This window comes from Terrapene carolina, unplaced genomic scaffold (genome assembly GCF_002925995.2).
Source record: "Terrapene carolina triunguis isolate 2854851 unplaced genomic scaffold, T_m_triunguis-2.0 Scaffold58, whole genome shotgun sequence".
NCBI classification, from domain to species: Eukaryota; Metazoa; Chordata; order Testudines; family Emydidae; genus Terrapene; species Terrapene triunguis.
Window position 1 is genome coordinate 13,498,658 of NW_020664409.1, and position 20,547 is coordinate 13,519,204.

Sequence of the window (20,547 nt, forward strand, 5' to 3'; positions counted from 1 at the left end):
GAACTCAGGAGTCAGTTGAGGCTTTTGGCAATGACAAGGGGATCCATCTCTTTCCCGCCTCTTTGTGAACAGGTAAGAGGTGACTAACACCTGAATGTGTCATTCCACACCCAGCAAACTATGAGGGCCACCAGTTTCCCCAAGACATCCTCACCCAATATCTGAACATGGGAAGCTATCAGGAATATTGCAGTACTATGGTTAAAGATAAAGGGAAAACCCAAAAGTGAGATCACTGCATCTGAACTAAGCCAGAGAATTGGATGGTGAGAATTGGACGCTATCCCGATAGCACAATCAGGGCCCTCAACAATGCCAGCAGAGATCTCCCAAGCCCTGGTTTGAGGCCTCAGTGTGGTCCTATCCATTAAGTTAATGAAGCACAGCACGAATTTTGGCTGGTGCCTCTTGCTACAGATGAGCCAGAAGGAGAATTGTGCAGTGGAGGCTGCACCAGAGTTCACTGAGACAGCAGGAGAGGAGCAAACTGAGCTGCCACTCAGACATTCTCAGACCTGGTAAGAGGGTGGAGGGCTAAAATGGATGGCAGAAGAAAACATGTATTTGAGGGGACGAATGGGGAGGGTTAAAGGGAACAAATGGAGAGAGAGTAGACAAAAAGGGGGAAGTGGCAGGAGTGGAGATTAAAAGGGAAGAAAGGGAAAGCAGAAAAGCAGGGAGAAAGGGAGAGACAAAAAGGGTTGAAAAGACACATGGAGGAAAGAAAGAACAAAAATGGAAATGAGAGCAAAAATGGGAGAAAAGAAACCATGGGGAAAGAGATCTGATTTCATGTGGGAAAAAAAAAAGCCAGGGAAACCAAGGTGGGGTCAGGGAAAATGGGAATAAAACCACTAAACTGGAGGGGGTGGGGCAGGGAGGGCAAGAGGTAGAAATAGGAGAGGAGGCTTGGAGAGGAAAATTACCAAGGCAGGATCAGGCTACTAGTAGGCATCTGGGAAAAATCCTTTGTTTTGGCATAACTGAATCCACTACAGGGACTGAAGATTTTTCAACTGATCTTTGCTCCTTAAAGTATTTGTACTGGTCTGTCAAAATATATCTAATCCTCCGAGGCTACAAAATAGTGGGTATTTAAGTATGGGTGTAACCTAATTTATTAAAATATTGTTTCAATATTTTACTGTTATTGAATGTTCACTCTGAAATACTTCAATAATTTCACAAAACTTGACGATAATTCTCTTGTGCTTCCTTGTTCCAGTGTGATTCTGCTGCTGCTGTATACGACTTCTGTTTTCATGTTCAAGAGGAGCTAGAACAGCTCAAATTAAGTTAAATTAATTTCCAATTTGAAATCTAAACAATTTAGCTTGGATGAGTTAAAAATAGTTTTAGGTACTACACCTGCCCAGAGTTTCCCCGGCAATTTATGCAGCCTTAGAGTCACATTTTCCTAATTTAAAAAAAGGTTTTTCTTTCTTTCATTGTTGTGTGAAAGAGGTACACTGAACAGCAGAAACTTACTGACCTGATATGCAGGTAAAATCATGAAAGACTGTGCTATTAAATGTACAAAGTAAACAAAATTAAAAAGAGAAAAAAAATAGTGTATTTCAGCCACAGTAGGCATTATTTTTATTGATATTAGGTAAAAGTTATGAAACAGAAAAGCTTTCAAAAACAAATACTGCAGCAGAGAGAGGTTGTTTCAAAAACACAAAAAATAAACACTGGAGCAGATGACCAGTACAAGAATACTGGTACAGGATGGATAATATTCAGGCCCTGGACCAGCGATAGTCTTATGATTTGATGTCTCCTAACCCTGTAGGGTTAGGAACTGAAACTTTATATGACTGGAAAGGGGAGCTTCCCAGCTTTGCAATGGAACACATTTAGAATTTATATCCAGTCAGTTGGGCATATATCTTTAGCGCTGAACAGTCCTTAAATGTAATATTTTAAAGTCATGATATTTTTATGTATAGAATATCTACAATACTTCAAGTATAAAGGAGATTTTATTAATTTCTTCTCTCCCTCAAAGAACTGCACAGTTACTTTCACAGTACCGCAATTAAGTGACCTAGGCTACAGATGGGAAAATACAAAACTAGTTATAACTGCTTAAATCCTTTGTATAATTTTTTTTTGTAAAACATATGTAATATACAGAACACATGACGGAGTGATATAAAGGTTCATTTAAACTCATTGGGATGGCCTGCTTAACTCATGAGTAGAAAAGCCTCTCACAAGTAATGTGGACATCTCAATCTTATGACAATAAACCCTTTATGCCACATAACCTCATCATGTATTCTGTCTTGATATCTCATATGATATATATGAAGCACTTCTGCCATGGGGAGCATGAGCCGTGATATAATTTAACAGCAGACTTCCTAGATCATAGCAGTAGGACAATCAGACTCGCTTTTAGATATAGACTTTTTAGTAAATTGAATTAAGTCACTAGGAGAGGCAGGTTGGTTCCCAGGGTATCTCCAGGGTTTGTTTGTTTTTTAACCACATACAGATTACGTAGTTCTAGTATAGGCCTGAGCTATCTGGAATGTTGTATATGAGAAAGTACCTGGAATAAAACCCCTTCCCCTATTTTTCTCAGAAGCAGATGTTTTAGGACTGTTAGGAGTGGGTGGATTTCTGATATATAGCTTCTCAAGGGCATTCTCATAATTAACAGGAAGAGATGGGCAGGCAACGATAGCTCAGAGAATCCTTCAGATTATGAATAAAGACGGTCCTGCAGCTACACTGAACAATGGTCAAGACTCATGTACTCTGAGGTGACCATTAGGCCTTTGAGGGTAAAATGCCAGAAGTCTCCCTCTCAAGTCCTGTGAAGCTGCTGGCATTGATGAAATGGCTATAGACTCTGGAGCCTTTTAGTGCTTGAAGAAAGGGGGCTTAGGACACTTCAGTTTCTGCTGCTGTTGAGGCCAACTCCCTCCCCCCCACCACCAAAAAAAGGATATCAGGCAACTTTGAATCCAGTCAATGATTCAAACACTAGCTTGTTAAATTCCAAGAAGGTGCATTTCACACTATTCTTTCTATAGCAGAAGTGGGGGTGGAGTGAAATACTGATCCCAGAGAATACAGTCTCTTTGTCACTTACATCTCTTTGTAAAACAGCCTCTACCTGGTCCTCAAACTTTTTTGGGTGTATTTTATGGTATCTTCTTAATACTATCCAAGTGTAATTATGCACACTTACAAGTATCTATTCATGAGGCAGCAGCTGCACTGAAGGCTGCCGAGACCAGATGCCAGGCCAACTTAACACTGTTTTAAAATACCTTCTATGCCTCATGACTCCACTCTTGGAGAACAGGCTCAGAGCATGAACTTTCTTCTACAAGTTTGAGTCATGGCTGTGTTGACCTGAAAATCTTTCAAAGTGGCATCTGAGGACTGGTAAACTCTGAAGAAGTCAGTCCCACCTCTGAAGCTCAAGATTCTGTGGTGCCAACAATTTGGTCAGTCTTTACTGCACCATAGCTGCATCAAGTTCTCACCATGGAAGAATTGGTAAGCTGATAAACAGTTCTTAGGGATGAATACCAGGGGCTGGGGACAGATAGTTCTTAATGGAAGGTCCTTAACTCTGGAATCCCCACTGGCCTGACAAAACTTGACTTTATCCATCTTCAGGGCATTATTCAATATACATATGGTACACATATTATAGTTTTTGCCTGATTGGTTGGGAAGGGCAGAAACTATAATACCCCTTTTATTACGGCAAGTCTAACTTACTTAATGGTTGTAATATTAAATTCTGTGGGGTTTTTTTAATTGTATGTATGCCCAGACTGTGGTGATTTCCTCTAGCAAATGAAATATAAACACAAAAAAGTACTACAAATTGATAGTGGAAAGAAATTAAGAAACATGCCCTGCTCTCTGTAATTTTAGAATCTCTCCTCTCAGAATTTGTAACTGAAGGTGTGTGGAAGGAAGTTCCCAACCCCAGATAAAAGGGCAACTAAAGCCCTATGGTACGAATAATGGAAATACCTAAATTAAATTAATCTAACTATAAAATGAATTTAAAAGACTAAAAGAATTAGTTTAATCAACTTAAACCTCACCTTGGTGATGTGCGCCACTGATCAGTCCAAATTAGGTACAGCATAAGTACAAACAAAGTTTTTTAAATTACAAAAGGCAGAATCATATAACATATGGATATTGGAAGGTTTTATCTTCACTTATATTGAATAATCTATATGCCAGCCATGGACCAAACACATTTGGAGCTATTCCACAACTCTAAGCTGCTATTTGTCCTTCTATAGCTGAGTAATGATCACACTTCTGGATAATCTTTTCCCAAGTTTTGCTATTCCAATATTACAAAGGCTACCCAAAAGTCAACTCAATGGGGCATAGGGAACAGAAATAAGAAAATAAAAATAGAATAAAATATAAGAAAGATCATGATATTATAAGGTCTGAACAACGTTTCTTTCCAAAGAAAATGATGTCTCACTATTATATTAATTGTTTTAATATATCAATAAACCAGTGAAGAAACTATTGGTTAAACTTTCAATACTCCCTCACAAGAAGTTACTAAAGAAACTGAGTAGTCATGGGGTGAGACAAAATTGTTATGGATTTGAAAGTGGCTAAACCTTAAGCAGCAGTAGGAATATATGGTCGAATTTAATCATGACAAAAGGTAAACACCAGGTTGCTAAAGACTGTGTTAGGATCTGTGCTGTTTGATATATTTATGATTGTCTGGGAAACAGTGGGTATGTCTACACTACGGGATTACTCCGAATTTACAGAATTTGATTTTTGGCAACCAATTGTATAAAGTCGAGTGCATGCTGCCACACTAAGCACATTAATTCGACGGGGTGCGTCCATGTACCGAGGCTAGCGTCGACTTCTGGAGCGTTGCACTGTGGATAGCTATCCCATAGTTCCCGCAGTCTCCCCCGCCCATTGGAATTCTGGGTTGAGATCCCAATGCCTGATGGGGCCAAAAATTTGTCACGGGTGGTTATGGGTAAATGTCGTCAATCCATCCTCCATCCGTGGAAGCAATGGCAGACAATCATTTTGCGCCCTTTTCCCTGGATTGCCCGGGCAGACGCCATAGCACAGGAACCATGGAGTCCGTTCAGCCTTTTTTCACTGTCACCATATGTCTACTGGATGCTGCTGACAGACGCGGTACTGCAGCGCTACACAGCAGCATCCCCTTGCCTTTGCAAGTTAGCAAAGACGGTTACCAGCCATACTGTACCATCTGCTGCTTTGCAAGTTGGCAAAGACGGTTACCAGCCATCCTGTACCATCTGCTGCTGTCATGGGTGCTCCTGGCCGGCCTCGGTGAGGTCGGTCGGGGGCGCCTGGACAAAAATGGGAATGACTCCCTAGGTCATTCTCTTCTTTAAGTTTTGTCTAATGGAGAGTCAGTCCCGCCTAGAATATCAGGCAAGCCTACTAAAGAACCAGAGAGGCAAATGGCCGCTCCGGGTCAGAGCCCCAGACATCCTGCAGAAATGATGAGCTGCATGCCATTCTAGGGGGTGCCCCTACAACAACCCCACCCGTTGCTTCCCTCCACTCCCACCCCTCCCGGGCTACCTTGGCAGTTATCCCCCCATTTGTGTGATGAAGTAATAAAGAATGCATGAATTTGAAACAACACTGACTTTATTGCCTCTGCAAGCAGAGATCAAAGTGGGGAGGGGAGTGCGGCTGGCTTACAGCGAAGTCGAGTGAACCACCATTCTGCACTTGCTCAGCCTATAGCTGAAAATGGGAATCTGAGATAAGCACTAGGATAGAAACACAGGCAGGACTGAATCTCCATTTGTGTGTGGGCCTTTGGTTGACACTGGTAAAATACAAAATGTCCCAGGATATGTATGTTGGGGGACAGTTCTAAACGGCAGCTTTATTTTTTTATTTGCAGCAAAATGTAGAGGTCTAAGTATCTGATTGTGAGCCCTGGGAGGAAGGGGTAGGTGTGACCGTGCGGTGCTCCCGACTGGGAGAGCAGCCTGAGGCAGAAGCTTCCAGCTGGCATGATATTCCAGGCAGGACTGAATCTCCATTACACAAAACTTAAAGAAGAGAATGACCTGGAGTCATTCCCTTTTTTGTCCAAGCGCCCCCGACCGACCTCACCGAGGCCAGCCAGGAGCACCCACGGGACGACGATGATGGTTACCAGTCATACTGCACCGTCTGCCGTCCACAAGGCAAGGCGATGCTGCTGTGTATCGCTGCAGCACTGCACCTGCCAGCAGACATACGGCGACAGTGAAAAAAGGCGAGAAACGATTTTTTCCCCATTGCTTTCACCGGGGGGAGGATAGGGGGAGCGTGACGACATATACCCTGAACCACCCGCGACAATGTTTTTGACCATTCAGGCATTGGGAGCTCAACCCAGAATTCAAATGGTTTTTGGAGAGTGTGGGAACTGTGGGATAGCTACAGTCGTCAGTCGACCCTCCCTCCGTGAGCGTCCATTTGATTCTTTGGCTTTCTGGTACGCTTGTCTCAGCTCCTTAAGTTTCACGCAGCACTGTGTTGAGTCCCTGTTGTGGCCTCTGTCCATCATGGCCTTGGAGATTTTTTCTAATGTTTTGGCATTTCGTCTTTTGGAACGGAGTTCTGATAGAACAGATTCATCTCCCCATATAGAGATCAGATTCAGTATCTCCCGTATGGTCCATGCTGGAGCTCTTTTTTGATTCTGGCTGTGCTGATGAGCTCTGCATGGTCACCTGTGCTGATCAGCGCTCCATGCTGGGGAAACAGGAAATGAAATTCAAAAGTTCGCGGGGATTTTCCTGTCTACCTGGCCAGTGCATACGAGTTCAGATTGCTGTCCAGAGCGGTGCACTGTGGGATAGCTCCCGGAAGCCAATTCCGTCGAATTGCAGCCACACTAACCCTAATTCGAAATGGCAATGTCGATTTCGGCGCTACTCCCCTCGTCGGGGAGGAGTACAGAATTCGATTTTAAGAGCCCTTTATATCGAAGTAAATGGCTTCGTTGTGTGGACGGGTGCAGGGTTAATTCGATTTAACGCTGCTAAATTTGAACTAAAAACTCATAGTGTAGACCAGGCCAGTATGTACAGTTAGGTGGCAAAGTTTTCAGATGACAAAAGTATTTAGGCTAAAGACGACTGAGGAACCTCTTGAAACCTAACCAAGTTATTTGAATGGATAATACACTGGAAGATGAAATTCCATGTTGATAAATCCAAAGTTATGCACATTGGAGTGAAAAATGCAAGCTACTCACACATATTGCTGGGTTCTGTACCCAGAGAAGACAAAGACATCATTGTGGACAGCTCTGTGGAAAAATCTAGTCTCAGTGTACGGTGGCCATTAGAACTCAATCAAAATGTGACAATGTATGTTATTGAATATTGAAAATTGCATATAATATACTAATTGGTATACTCTCTCCTAGAAAACTTTTTCCAGTTCTGGCCATCTTATCTCAAATAAGATACAAAAAAAATACAGGAGGGTGGACAAACATGGAGGACAATGAATGGATGCCTGGTGAGACTTTCATATCAGGAGAGATTGTAAGGACAGACTAATGTCAAGAGATGAATAAAATGTGACATAATAAAATCATACAAAATAAAGGAGATGTTCCCACAACAGTTCCCAGGTATTCTTAAATTTTCCTCTTTCTGACTAGGTAGCTGAAGCTTACTTAGTTCCATGGCATCTTCAATGGTTATGTCCAATTTCTTGCAAAAGAATTTTGATGCACTTTAACAGGACATTAATTAAACTGGAGTCAAGTGCTGCATGTTGCCATTGCCAAACCATGGAGATATTTGCTGGAGAAACAGGTTATATTGTAGGAAAAATCAAAAATAAAGAAAAGGAAAGACAGGAAGCCCTTGAGCAGCATCTGCAGAGGTTGTTTGTTGTTATGGGCTAATGGGTTTTAAGGCTACCTAATAATGCCACAGCTGCCACCCACAATAGAGACACTGTGTAGTATAGCTGATAACAACCAGTACTACCTACTGCCATTGGGGAAATCATAAATGCTTAAATGCTCACAATGACTCCACAGAAATCTATGTTTTAATGCTCCTCTGCCTGCCTCTGACGTAGCAGGGAGCCTAAAGATATAGTGAAATGCTGACATCTCCCATAAGTTCCACCACCGTATATCAATAGGGATCAGTGAAAAGACTGGATGGCTCCTTCAATGTTGGTCAACGACCTGTCTCCTCTACCCTATTCACCTTCATGTTTTATCTATGTGCCCTTTTCCAAAGACATATGGCCATAAATGATAACCTGCTTAATTGCTGAAGTGGAAAAACCTACTCTAGGCCAGATGAATCAAATATATTTTTTTCATTTAAAGTTTTGCTGAACTCTCTATGTGTATTAACCAATAGAGACACCAGAACAGTTCCCAGTATGAATATATTCTGTTTCTAAGGGCAGGTCTACACTAACCCCCCAATTCGAACTAAGGTACGCAACTTCAGCTACGTGAATAACGTAGCTGAAGTTCGAAGTACCTTAGTTCGAACTTACCTCCGCCCAGACGCGGCAGGCAGGCTCCCCCGTCGACTTCGCGTACTCCTCTCGTCGAGCTGGAGTACCGCAGTCGACGGCGAGCACTTCCGGGTTCGACTTATCGCGTCCAGACAAGACGCGATAAGTCGAACCCAGAAATTCGATTTGCTTGCCGCCGAACTACCGGGTAAGTGTAGACCTACCCTAACGCTCAGCTTTTCCCCCCAACTGATTTCCTTTACCTATGGAGAAGGGCTCAATTATTTCCCCCCATATAACTGTTTTAAAAGCATCTCACAGTGAGAGAGAAGACAACTCCTGCCTCTTCATTATCTTTATTCTCGGAATTATGATCCCAGGAGGTTTACAGTTCAAGTACAAGCTTGAGAATAGGTCAATCTTCACCTTCCATGTCTAACATCCTGAGGAGAGGAAGAAAAGTGTAGTGACATTTGAACAACAGTATGATCTGAGCTGTTTATTTTGTTGAGAGAGTGGGTGGTGACCTTAAGCAGGGCTGACTCAAGATAAAAAAAAAGTCAGTGTGGGAGCAGATGTGTATGTTGGAGAAGACAGTCTATTCTCTGCTAGATTCCTGTCTCTTCTTCCTTCAGATATCAATGTGTCACATCTCAGATCTCAAAAATGTATCTTTCCTGATAGCATTTCTTGTCAGACTATCTCATGTACTTGATATAACTAATCCTATTACACAATCAGAAAAGGTAGTTGAAAATAATTCAAAATAGCATTCAAAGCTATATGTCAGGACAGTATATTGCAAATGGAGAAAATGAAATCTGCTACCTGGTCATGGAAGGAGCAGTTCCTCCTTCCTGGGCTGAGAAAATACAGTTATAACAGGTGCTCCTGCAGGAGTGCAGATGTGACAGAATGCTCCTCTGCAAGCAATCAAGTTACCGCAGAGACACTCTACAGTGCTACTGCAGCACACAAGCTGCTCTTTTATGGAGTGAAGGGGATCAGATCTTGCCCTCAACGGAGCTACTACAAAGTTAAGCCTTATATCAGGGGCTATGCATACCCTGTATGTGCTCCGCTCTAGTTGAGCCTCGTCCAGGACCACTCATGCTCACAGAAGAGGGCACAGGGTTAGTACATAAGAATTCAGTATGTTAACAAGCAACCCTCCCAATTTAACCCTATAACAAGATATATCTGCCCTCTATATATTTTTATAACTGTTGACTTAAAACGAAGGCTCTTGTGGAATAACACTTTTTCCCAGCAGACAACCCTCTATAAACTTCTCCAAACCTTCCTTAGTTTGCATGTTCACAGAGAGATGACAACCTACACCCACAACTTTTTAAGAAATACAGGCACTTTTTGCCTCAATAGGGTAGTTAAAACCCTTCAATATTCAGTAACAGAAAATTAATACATGCCAGACAGTGGCACCTCACAAGAAGTAACAGGGAGTTTTTATACAATCCGTCAATAGAAAGATGCCTCTCTTTCCTCCCCTCCCTCCCCCCCCAAATTCTTCATTTTAGAGCACTTTCATATAGGAGTTCAAACACTTCCAGTAAAAGGGGGGAAAAAAGCATAGCCAGTGCTCTGCAAAGAAACAAAGCAGGACTTGGGCCTGACAGCAAATCATCATGCTTGGCTGCCAAAATGTTGAAAGATTTCATTTGCCTCTTGTTCCAGAAATGTAGATTTACAGTGAAATGTCAGTTTAATTGTAACCATTAGACAACAAACAACAATTTAACTAGAGAGAGGAGGAGAACTTCTTGGGACATAAATGCTAACTTAACAGGCAAATCAGAAACACTTAAAGGAGTCAATACGTCTGACACTAGGAACAGTAGGTGATGATCAGTGGCAGTGGAGTCAGCACTTAGCTATGAAGGGCTGGTAAGCAAAATGAGGTTCCGGCCGCACTTTCGGAGAGTCTCAGATATGGGTAGAGAGCCTGCTGGTTAATATTTGCATGCATCTTCTGGTTTCAGTGCTTAACTGCACTGAAGTTAGCAGAAATTCTATTTAATTGCTATGTATAGCTTAACTGTGCAGGACACACCGAAAATTGAGGCGCTTATTGGTGAGATAATTTTTTTTGTTTGGCTTAAGGCCACACTTTTTGTGGGCCTCCGCTAATTCTGGAAAAGATCAACACTATAGATGTACTGAAGATAAACTGAGGATCCTTCCTGGTTTCCTATAAATTCAGTTTCTTGATTAGAGATCAAGGATTTAACAGCAGCAGCTCTGGCATTCTGCAACAGGTTCAAGAGTCTTGGTTTAAAGGATTTGTTCACATACGTAGATGGGTTAATAGTGCACACAATACACACAGAGAACAAATATTTTTGGTTGCACAATAAAGGGACGCTGTCAATAATAAATTTTAGTTTACATACTACTTAAAAGAAACCTCAAATTTCTACTGCTTCCAATATTCTCCTAAAATCTATAAAATACTATTTCCCTATCTAACTGTGCCCCTTTCCATTTGACAAATATATTTAGTCCCCATCTTCATGCACAGTATATTCAAGTACTTTTTTTTTTTTTTTTTTTTTTTTTAAGAAGTTTCAGATTTTTTAAAATACACCTCTACCCCAATATAACGCTGTCCTCGGGAGCCAAAAAATCTTACCACATTATAGGTGAAACCGCGTTATATCAAACATGCTTTGATCTGCCGGAGTGCGCAGCCCCGCCCCCCCGGAGCGCTGTTTTACCACGTTATATCTGAATTTGTGTTATATCGGGTCGCGTTATATCAGGGTAGAGGTGTAGATACATTTACCAACTGAGCGTAAAACAGGTCATAGTTGAGAGTCAAACTATTTGAGACTGTTCCAACCATACACATATGTGACCTTACAAAATCCATGACAGGGAGGGATGCTTTTGGACAAAGATAGGATACCCAGAGGCCCTTCATCTTCTTCCAATACTGCACAGAAAATTCTTTGTCCTCCTTTAAAATACTATGGTATACCAAAACCTGGATTTACCTACTTTTCTGAAAGTTCCCAGGGTAGTGACTATTTATTTTTGTGTCTTGTATAGCATTGAGTCCATCATTGGTGCTTAAATTAACAAATCATCATCTAAATGGTAACAATTATCTTTATCTTGACTTGACTTATTTCTCATTTCTGCTAACGCAAACTTTATCAGAAAGGTAAAAAAATTTCTTAGCTGTGTAAAGCTTCTTGTTGCGAGCTTTACATTCTGTAGAACACAAGATTACAAATACTTATGTTCGTGTTCTAGTTTATCTGCAGTTTGAATATACTGTACTCATGCTTAATGAACTAATTAATTTAGGAAAAGTTTCTATTTGGTTACAGTATCTAACACTTGTTAAAAAAAGCTCTTGCAAAAGAGCATCTGTATTATACAGCTATTAAGCTATATTCAATATACATTAGTGTAGTTAAAAAAGTTATGTTTTTATTCAGTATTTTAACTAGCAAGACCAGAACACTTTAAATAATTGAAAAGGCATTAGAAATTACAAATGCCAAAATAAATCAAATACTTCATTCAGATACACGTTTTCTAAAACTATATCCTCTGATGTACCAAGATTGTATCCTTATTAATAAATTTATGCTAGTAAAAGGATTAGATATCCTGATTACTCCTGCAAGATGAAGATTATACCAAAAAATACAACAGTATTGTTTTCTGTAGAGTGATCCTTCAAGAATCAGCAGATTTGTTGGCACCTTCTCCTTCAGCTTCCTGGTAAGATCAATTTCCTTCACAATGAGAACTAAGTATAAATTTCAAGAAAGCCTCATTCAGTGAAATTAGACATCTGTGTTTCTCTCTTGTTCTTATACATACCTGATAGGGATGATATAGGAAAACAGGAGGAGGAACCGAAAAAGGTTGCGGTACCATGGGCCTACAAATCCTTGCAAGGTTACCATAACAATTGAAAGGGCAACTAGAGCCAAAAACAGGGCTTTGGTCAGTTGATTCAGTTCAAGATCCAGTAAACCAACCTAAAGGAAGCAATATAAATCAGTAAATACAAGTTAACCATAAATCATTCACATATTGACACGTTATGCAATTATTCAATTAGAAACTAGAAGGCCACTAATACTTATTTGAAATCTGTTTTAATTATGTTCAACTGAATTGGAATAACCAAATCTGAATATTTTTCCACATTTACATGAGACAGAAGTTTTCTGTTTACAGGCCAGTAATACTTCCAACAGTCACAGAGCGAACTGTCCCACAAATGCCTTTTGAGTTACCTTATATCTGACATGGAGACCACCACCTTGTGGGGTGGGAGGGAGTTATTTATTTCTATCACATATTCAGATCAGAATTTCTTTTGCGCAAAACTATTGAATCTACATGATTTCTTTGTAACATGTGCTGTTCATTTGCTGGTGTAAGACCACCAGACTTGGTAGAGTTGAGAATCATAAGTCAGATATGAAGTAATACAAAAGATATGAGAGACATTTTGTAAGCATACAGTACTACTTTAGAAGAAATACTATTTTGGAAATCTAACCTTATTCCATCAATTTTTGCCTGACCTTTTTTTAAAAACATAGTTATTTATTATAAAAAATCCATCTTATTACTAAAGAAGCTTTTCATAAGTATTGAGATAAATAAAAATCAATTTAAAATGGAATGTCTATTGATTGTGATTTAAAATGGCAAAATAGAACCCAGGCTTTCCATAAGTAAAAAAGAAAATATATTCAATCTCTCTGATAAGCATTATCCTAAATAATGTGTCATGCCAGTAGATCTCCCATCAGCTACTATGTTTCTAATGAAAAGATATTTTTAAAACTGTGTAACTAAGATTCCCACTATTCCAATAATGTATATTACATGCTAACTATTTGAGACCCACTTATTTGGATCATCTTTTAGTCAGTAAAATATGTGGGAAAATTATGTCAGCAAGACATGCCTAAACCCCATCGCAGAGGCCCTTTGATCTTTAGACCCTGCCAGCAAGGACAGTAAAACATAACACTTTCTTAGATAAACAATCTGTAAAGAAACTATTTTTAAATAGTTCTGAAAAATTCCAGCATTCTTGCCTGAGCATGGGCTGTCCCTTCCCTTGAGAACTAGGCAGCTGAAGACCACAGCGGCTGATTTATCAGCTGCATTTAAAAAGCAGCACAACGAGGACAAATATCTTGCAATTTCCGCTGCTTCAACTACTACATAGTTTATGCTTGAATTATTGAGAAAAATAGGTTTTTGGATTAAAATGAAGAAAAATTAAGCCAGGGAAGTAGAGCATGTTTCAAAGCCCAGATCTTTTTGCGTTGACAAAGGCGGTCTAAGTTTCAGGCCTCGCTGAGGATCAGATGAAGTCATTATTCATTCAGTCAGGGAAAAAAGACTCAATTACCTCAACCTAAAGATGCTATCAATGAATGCAAAGTGCATATTTTACTCTATTCATCCAAATCCCATTAAAAAGTGAAAGGAATGATTTAATCTGGCCTTCTAGAGTTGGTCTTTTTTTGTAATAAAATAAAGAATCACTGTCTTGCAATATGCATAACCACTACCTCACTTTTTTTCCTGCATCATAGCAGTGAAAGACTGTAAAAGCCAAGACAAAAACTAACAGAAATGAATACAAAGTTTCTTTTGAAAAAATGCCACTCATAGGACAGAAACATTAAATGTAGTCCACTGCACATTGATATGTAGCTAATTCAAAGCATTAATACCTTTCTAATTGATGAAGACAGATGTGAACATAAGAGTTTGAAATCCAACTACAATGTTGTTGGAACAGTGTTTAAAGCAAGAAGAAAACTTTGAGGTAAAATATTTTTTTCAAGTACACAGTAAAAAAAAGTCTTTTCAGGTATAGTGATTAATTGTTATACATTGTTATACAACTTCTCCCGTCCCCACTAGTCTGCACATTACATTAGTGTCATTAGACAATCTTAACATTTCTATTTGCTATCCACAGTGAAATCAACTTTACATGTGATGCCCATTCAAAAGAGGAGGATATATATGGGGAAAAAATGAATTCTTTAAACTGCATACTGCATTTCTCAAAAATTCTCTCTTGGAATTACATATATATAAAACACACTAATGTAAACAGTTTTATACTATAATGTTGCTGTACAGTAATTTCTGCAATCAAACTATTCTCTATTTTATTCAGGTCTCACATTTTGAAGAAAAAATAATTAACCAATTTCGTGTTAAATATACTGTAGTGTAGGTGAATTAGGGAAGATCATATTTCAATATATACCTCATCAATTGTGCTTTTATCGAGAGACTTCTAACAAACTACCAATGAAAGAATAAAGCTTTTCATAGTCATAAGAACCTGTTCTGCCCCTAAAATATTCATAACCAGAATAAGTAATTATGGCTAAATAAGAGAAAGGTAAATTAAGTATACTGAGTAATTTTCAACATTTATTACAATTTCCTATATTTGTAAAACAAATTTCTTCTGCTTGTCTTAATATTTGTCCTGTTTGAAATAACTGTGATAACAAAATTAAATACGCCACTGGAAATTTTAATCTCCTAGGGAAAATTTGTACATAATGTCTAAGACAGACACAATAGTTTTGCAAAGGGGCTGCTCTAGGATAATGAACACAATAATTGCTTGTATAATCTAAAATGCTACTAATGGCAACAATCACAAATCCATTTAGCTCCTCTTTAATTTATGTACCAAGTTTTAAATAGCTAATGGTTCTCAGTAAAATAATGGCTTATACCAACAAAAAAGGATAAATATGATATTCTCCTGCTTAAACAAAACAAAACAACCCCCCAATCCATCAGTCTAGTTTTTTATTTTATTTATGTTTGAGTCAATGAAGGAGTAAAGGGTCTAATCTTCACAATGTAACTTTATAATGGTACATCAGAAAGCAAGAAGGCCCAAGTCATACTACTGCATCAACAAAGTCAACTTATTTCAATTTTTGTGAGAAAGGTTAAAAGTGACAAAAACTTTGATTAAACAAAACAAAAAACAAAGCTGTTTGACATAACAGTCCTGTAAGGTTTAATCTTATGAAAACATTTTTCACAGCTGTTACACTACTTACAGAATAATTCTTCCAATGTGCCTAAATACACAAAAGGATCCTGTATAGTTCCTCACCTATAAAACTTTTTTTTCCAAACAGCACATTTTTGAGATATGTCCTTCTATAAAGTTTATTTCAAAAGTAATTATATTGCAGTCATCAGTCAGATTCTGGACTAACATCATATTGACTGCAATGAGTTGCATGTTATGTATAGTAGGAACAGATTTGGCCCTCATTTGCATTTCAATAGCTGAAAATGTCCTGACTACTAAAACAGACTCTGAACTGAACACTAAGTTTCATTCAAGAAATATCTATTGATATTTTTCTTTCTTTACAAACTTAGAAGTAATTACATCTCTACTTTGAAGTAGCAGGAATACCAAGAAAGGCAGATAAATAAAAATGTAGTAATTTCAGACACTTCATTGTACGCTTGTTCATACACAATTTTCCTAATCCACATTTCTCAGCCCCTTTCTTTACATTCTTGGTTAAACAGAAACAAGTTTCTCATTTAGAAAATAGCTGGTATACAGTTATTCATTCTCTCTCTCACAAACACAAACACATACACGTATTTTATGTTCATAGTGCACGTCAGACACACATATCTGAAGCACTCTAGTTTATCATACTAGTCATCTGTTAAATAAAAAGGTGTTGGTTTTTTTTAACCATTAGAATGTATTGGTTCAATAACTTATGCTTGAAAGGCTCCCTAAATAAAATGACAAACCAGAATGTTGCAATCCCATTTGAAATTTTAATATTTGTTATTAAACCTGTATTTACAAATTCAGATTTCAAAGTCTATAAAATGTACTTTTGTTATTAACTGTAATAACTTCAAAAGAACTCCTGTGATTCAGTTCTCATATTGTGCACTTCTTTGTTAAACAAGGGGACACACTGGGTAACCGATTAAAGAAAAAAAAATCTAAATTTAAGATTGACTCAAGCCAACAAGAAGAAAGGAACTTAAATTTACACATTTTCCCTTAACTCATCTTATTGTGCCCAATTAATACCAAACAGCGTGAAATGGTGTGCATAATATGCTGTGTTCTGCACCAATACCTTCTTTATCCTTTTAATGAGTACGTACAAAATCAAGAGAAAACACGCACATTAAAAAAAAAAAAAAAAAACAGAAAAATGAAACATTTGAAATACCTAAAATGATCATTTATTGAAGAAAGTTTCTATCAGCCACTGTCTCTGTTTTGTCAGTTTTTAAATCACAGTCCTTTGTTTAATCATTTGGGGGAGCAATGACAAGGCAGGGGAACATTTCCAAAGTGTTGCCAAAGTTATTACAAGTCCTGTAGTTTTAGGATCATTTGTCTTTTTGTCTTCATTGGCAAACTACATAAAAATTGGTGAACACTGTACTAGCCTTTATAATAAATAATAATAATAATAATAAATTCTACTCGAGTATATGTTTATAACAAAAGTTCCAGAAAACACCAATATGGATCCTCAAGTGTATTTTGTGTGAATTCTCTTACAAAAACGTGTGTGTCCTTTACATTGTCTTTCACACAATAATTTCATAGTGCCAGCTATTATCTGGAAATATGCTGAACTGCTTTGTGCTATTTTGAATAGTAAATCATGTGCTTAAAAACCTGAATTTAATAGGCACGTTAAACAGATATGGAGATTTGTAATAGTGCCTTAAAATATTATACGTGTTATCTACTAGAAAATCTAGTGAACTACATGCCTTTATTTTGTTACGAAATGTTTTGCATGATTAATTTTTCTATAGCTATACAGAACAAGATAGGTTAATGACAGATTCCTAAAAACAGACATGTTTGTTCCACAAAGGACAATCAATACATTTTAAGAATTAGGCCACTCAGTAGTTGTCAATTTCTGGTTATTTTCTTTTATGTTAATGAGCTATTTTTGTAATTTGCATGATACCTATGTTTGAACTAACTAATAATACAACCATCTCTTTCAAAAATCTATTTCTAGTTTGGTAACAGGTAATATTTATAATTTTGCTCAGGAATCGAAAATACAAGGTTACACATTTCATCCCCTCTCTACCTACCTCAAATTAACATAACCGATTTCTTGTTGTCATATATTCTTAAAGTCAGGCATCTAAATAATTTAAATACAAGTGGCCTGAATTTCAGAGATGCTCAACATTCACTAGTCATATTGACCACAATAGAAGCTCCCTGTGTCTTTTATTTAGATGCCTACATAAGGGATTTAGGTGCCTAAACAAAGGCACCCAAGTTTAAAAATACCAGCCATAGTTTCAATGACTTTTTAAAAATTATTCCTTCTCTTTCAAGTATGTGATATGCTTTATCCTAACAGAGTACTGCTTACTCTATGTTCAAGTAAACTGTAGCTTTCACAAAGCAAAAACAAACCAAGGTGAATTTAACCAAAAGAAAGGTAACTCATGCTTATCATACAATGGATTATTAATCTTAATTTTATTCGTTTTCCCATTATTTCTACTACTCTACCCAGCTTGAAAAAAAAAAAAAGTATCCGCTTTATCCCAAGACATTCCTGAATCTACAATTATCACTTTAAGAAATCAAGCTTTGGTGGTTGATGACTTTGGTTGCATGATTAGTAACATTTTTAACATTAGTAATGCATTTCAATATTTTGCCACAGTACAATGTCTGCCTCAAAGCTTAAAAGGTAAGCAAGCAATTTCCTAAAGGGTTGCCATATCACAGTTTGGTCAGCAGAGGGTGCTCAAGATTGATGCTATCTGCTATCTTTTAGAAAGTCCTCATTAGGTAATACAGTACAAGTTAAACAGCTCTGTTTCTTTACTGGAATACTCAGAGGCATATAGTTCTACTACAATGCTGCTAGATCAATGGACAGTATTTTTATTTTACTTTTATATTTGAAACACTACTCAGAGGAACTCTATTTTAATGTAATTTACACTGTGCATTGAAGCTTCATTACATTTCTGTGCTTACACTTTCTTCTAAAAAAAGTTAAAGTTACAACTTAATCGCCACACTTTTACACTGAAACAAACAAAAACTCTTCAAGGCACTAGTGAGCAGGTGCTGTGCATTGGTACCCAACATTCTTTAACTACTTTAATGTAATGTAGCTGTTACACACAAGAACAATTGATAAACACGTACACAGAGCATACTGAAAAGATTAATGGTTTCTAAAACTTTTATGTCTATACAGGTCTTTTGCTTTCTTAACATGCTATCCTTGATTGTAAGCTATCAATTTTAAATGGTTTTCACAAGACCAGCCATCAATTTTGAACAATTACTTCAATCACCTGAGCCATCTAGTGACATTGGAAACCACAACATTCAGTATAATTTAATGTAATCACAGGGTCAAACATTCATTTTTCAATTTAATCTAATTAAATAAGCTCCACATTTTCAAACTTAATTGTGTAAAGTTAGGCACTTAAATAAAAATGGTCTGATTTTCAGAGTTTCCCATTAAACCCAATGGGCATTGAGGATACTCAAAACCTCTGAAAATCAGGCCACTTATCTAGATTTGTAAATACACATTTACATGCCTAACTTTGGAAATCTAAATTGCAAAATTTTGGGCCAAGGTTTGGGTTTTTTGATAACTTTATATTTACACAGATATTTTATACATATTATTAACTTCCTCTTGAGCTTCATTTTCACACTGTTCAATTATTCAAAACTTTTTTTAAATTCATCATACACATGTACCATCATATACTTAATCAGTTCTCTTAAAAGTAAGAGCAAGGAGCAAGTATGTTAAAGCATATTCAGAAAAGATTACTTTTTTCCAAATACAATGGGTTAAGTAAGTCAGGGACACACTTAAGAGGCCTGATGATATTACACAAGTCAATGGAATTATATAGGTGTGAAACTAGAATTATGAAAATCAGGCCCAAAGTGTAAATTGTTAGAACAGAGTTTAGAATACCTGAATGAATAAAATCAACATAGCAGCTAAATAACTGATATTAATTCCTTTGAAGAAAAACAATATTCTATGTGAGCTCACTCGGTTTAATAGAAATATTAGCTAGCTTATTTTTCATTTAAATATTAGACAACACAAATATTATACAACACACACAAGTAACTATGTAGCCTATACTCTCCCAGCATATTCCAAGCCATTACACTAGTTGCTAGTATAAATCTGAGGTAACTTTCTGGAAGACAACAGAGTTATTCTGAATTTACTCCTGAGCTCAAAGTGTTGCATCAAATATTTGTTTTCAGTTTCAGGCTTTGCAAGTAACTTCTATCTTTATATGTAGAAAGTTAAATGCATGGGTTATTCAATGAGGTCAATTCATAAAACCTATAAGAGGCTAATAGTTCTTTCAAAAAAGTCTTTAAAATGAAATTGATCTTTTTTAAAAATCACATACATTAGAAAAAAGTTTCAGGATCCCCCCAACCTCAAAAAGAAAGGGAGGTGGTAGCAAGCCTTTCCCCCCAGGAGTTACGACTCCTAGATTGAGAACTCCTCACCACCTATATTAACGACACACATATTTGAAAGTTTGTATGCCTATCTAGTGGGTCAGAGTTAAGGTTACCAGAACGTTTGGGGGAAATTTTGTATTAGAATTTCCACACACTACTTTAAAAAAAATATTAATAAAAAAGGAGCCCTAGAAGTTTGGTGTTGGAAACTTTGTGAAAAGTTCCCTGTGCAGCAGGCTCCTTAGGAAGAGCAGAGGAAGACCTTAACTTTGGTGCATCTACTATGGTTCAGGTGCCCCCATCCTCCACACTTCCTAAAGTACACAAGCCCAGAAACTACAGACGGACTATTGTTTGCAGGAAAGGAAGTCCCCTTATGCCCACTTTGGAAGTAGGCCACTGGGGAAGCGTGTCACTCCAGCAGGTAGGCATCTTTTATTAAAACCACCTTCTCTCCTGTCTATCAAAAATTT

At 37.7% G+C, this 20,547-nt stretch overlaps 1 protein-coding gene across 1 annotated transcript in view; it reads right to left on the reverse strand.

Moving 5' to 3' along the window:
• The window catches only part of ATP9B (ATPase phospholipid transporting 9B (putative)), a 280,545-nt gene that overhangs the window by 83,943 nt on the left and 176,055 nt on the right, over window positions 1–20,547 (reverse strand). Inside the window, exon 12 of the mRNA XM_024206823.2 lies at window positions 12,367–12,527. Within this exon, the coding sequence (XP_024062591.1) occupies window positions 12,367–12,527 (161 nt within the window). The remainder of the gene's footprint in view (window positions 1–12,366; window positions 12,528–20,547) is intronic.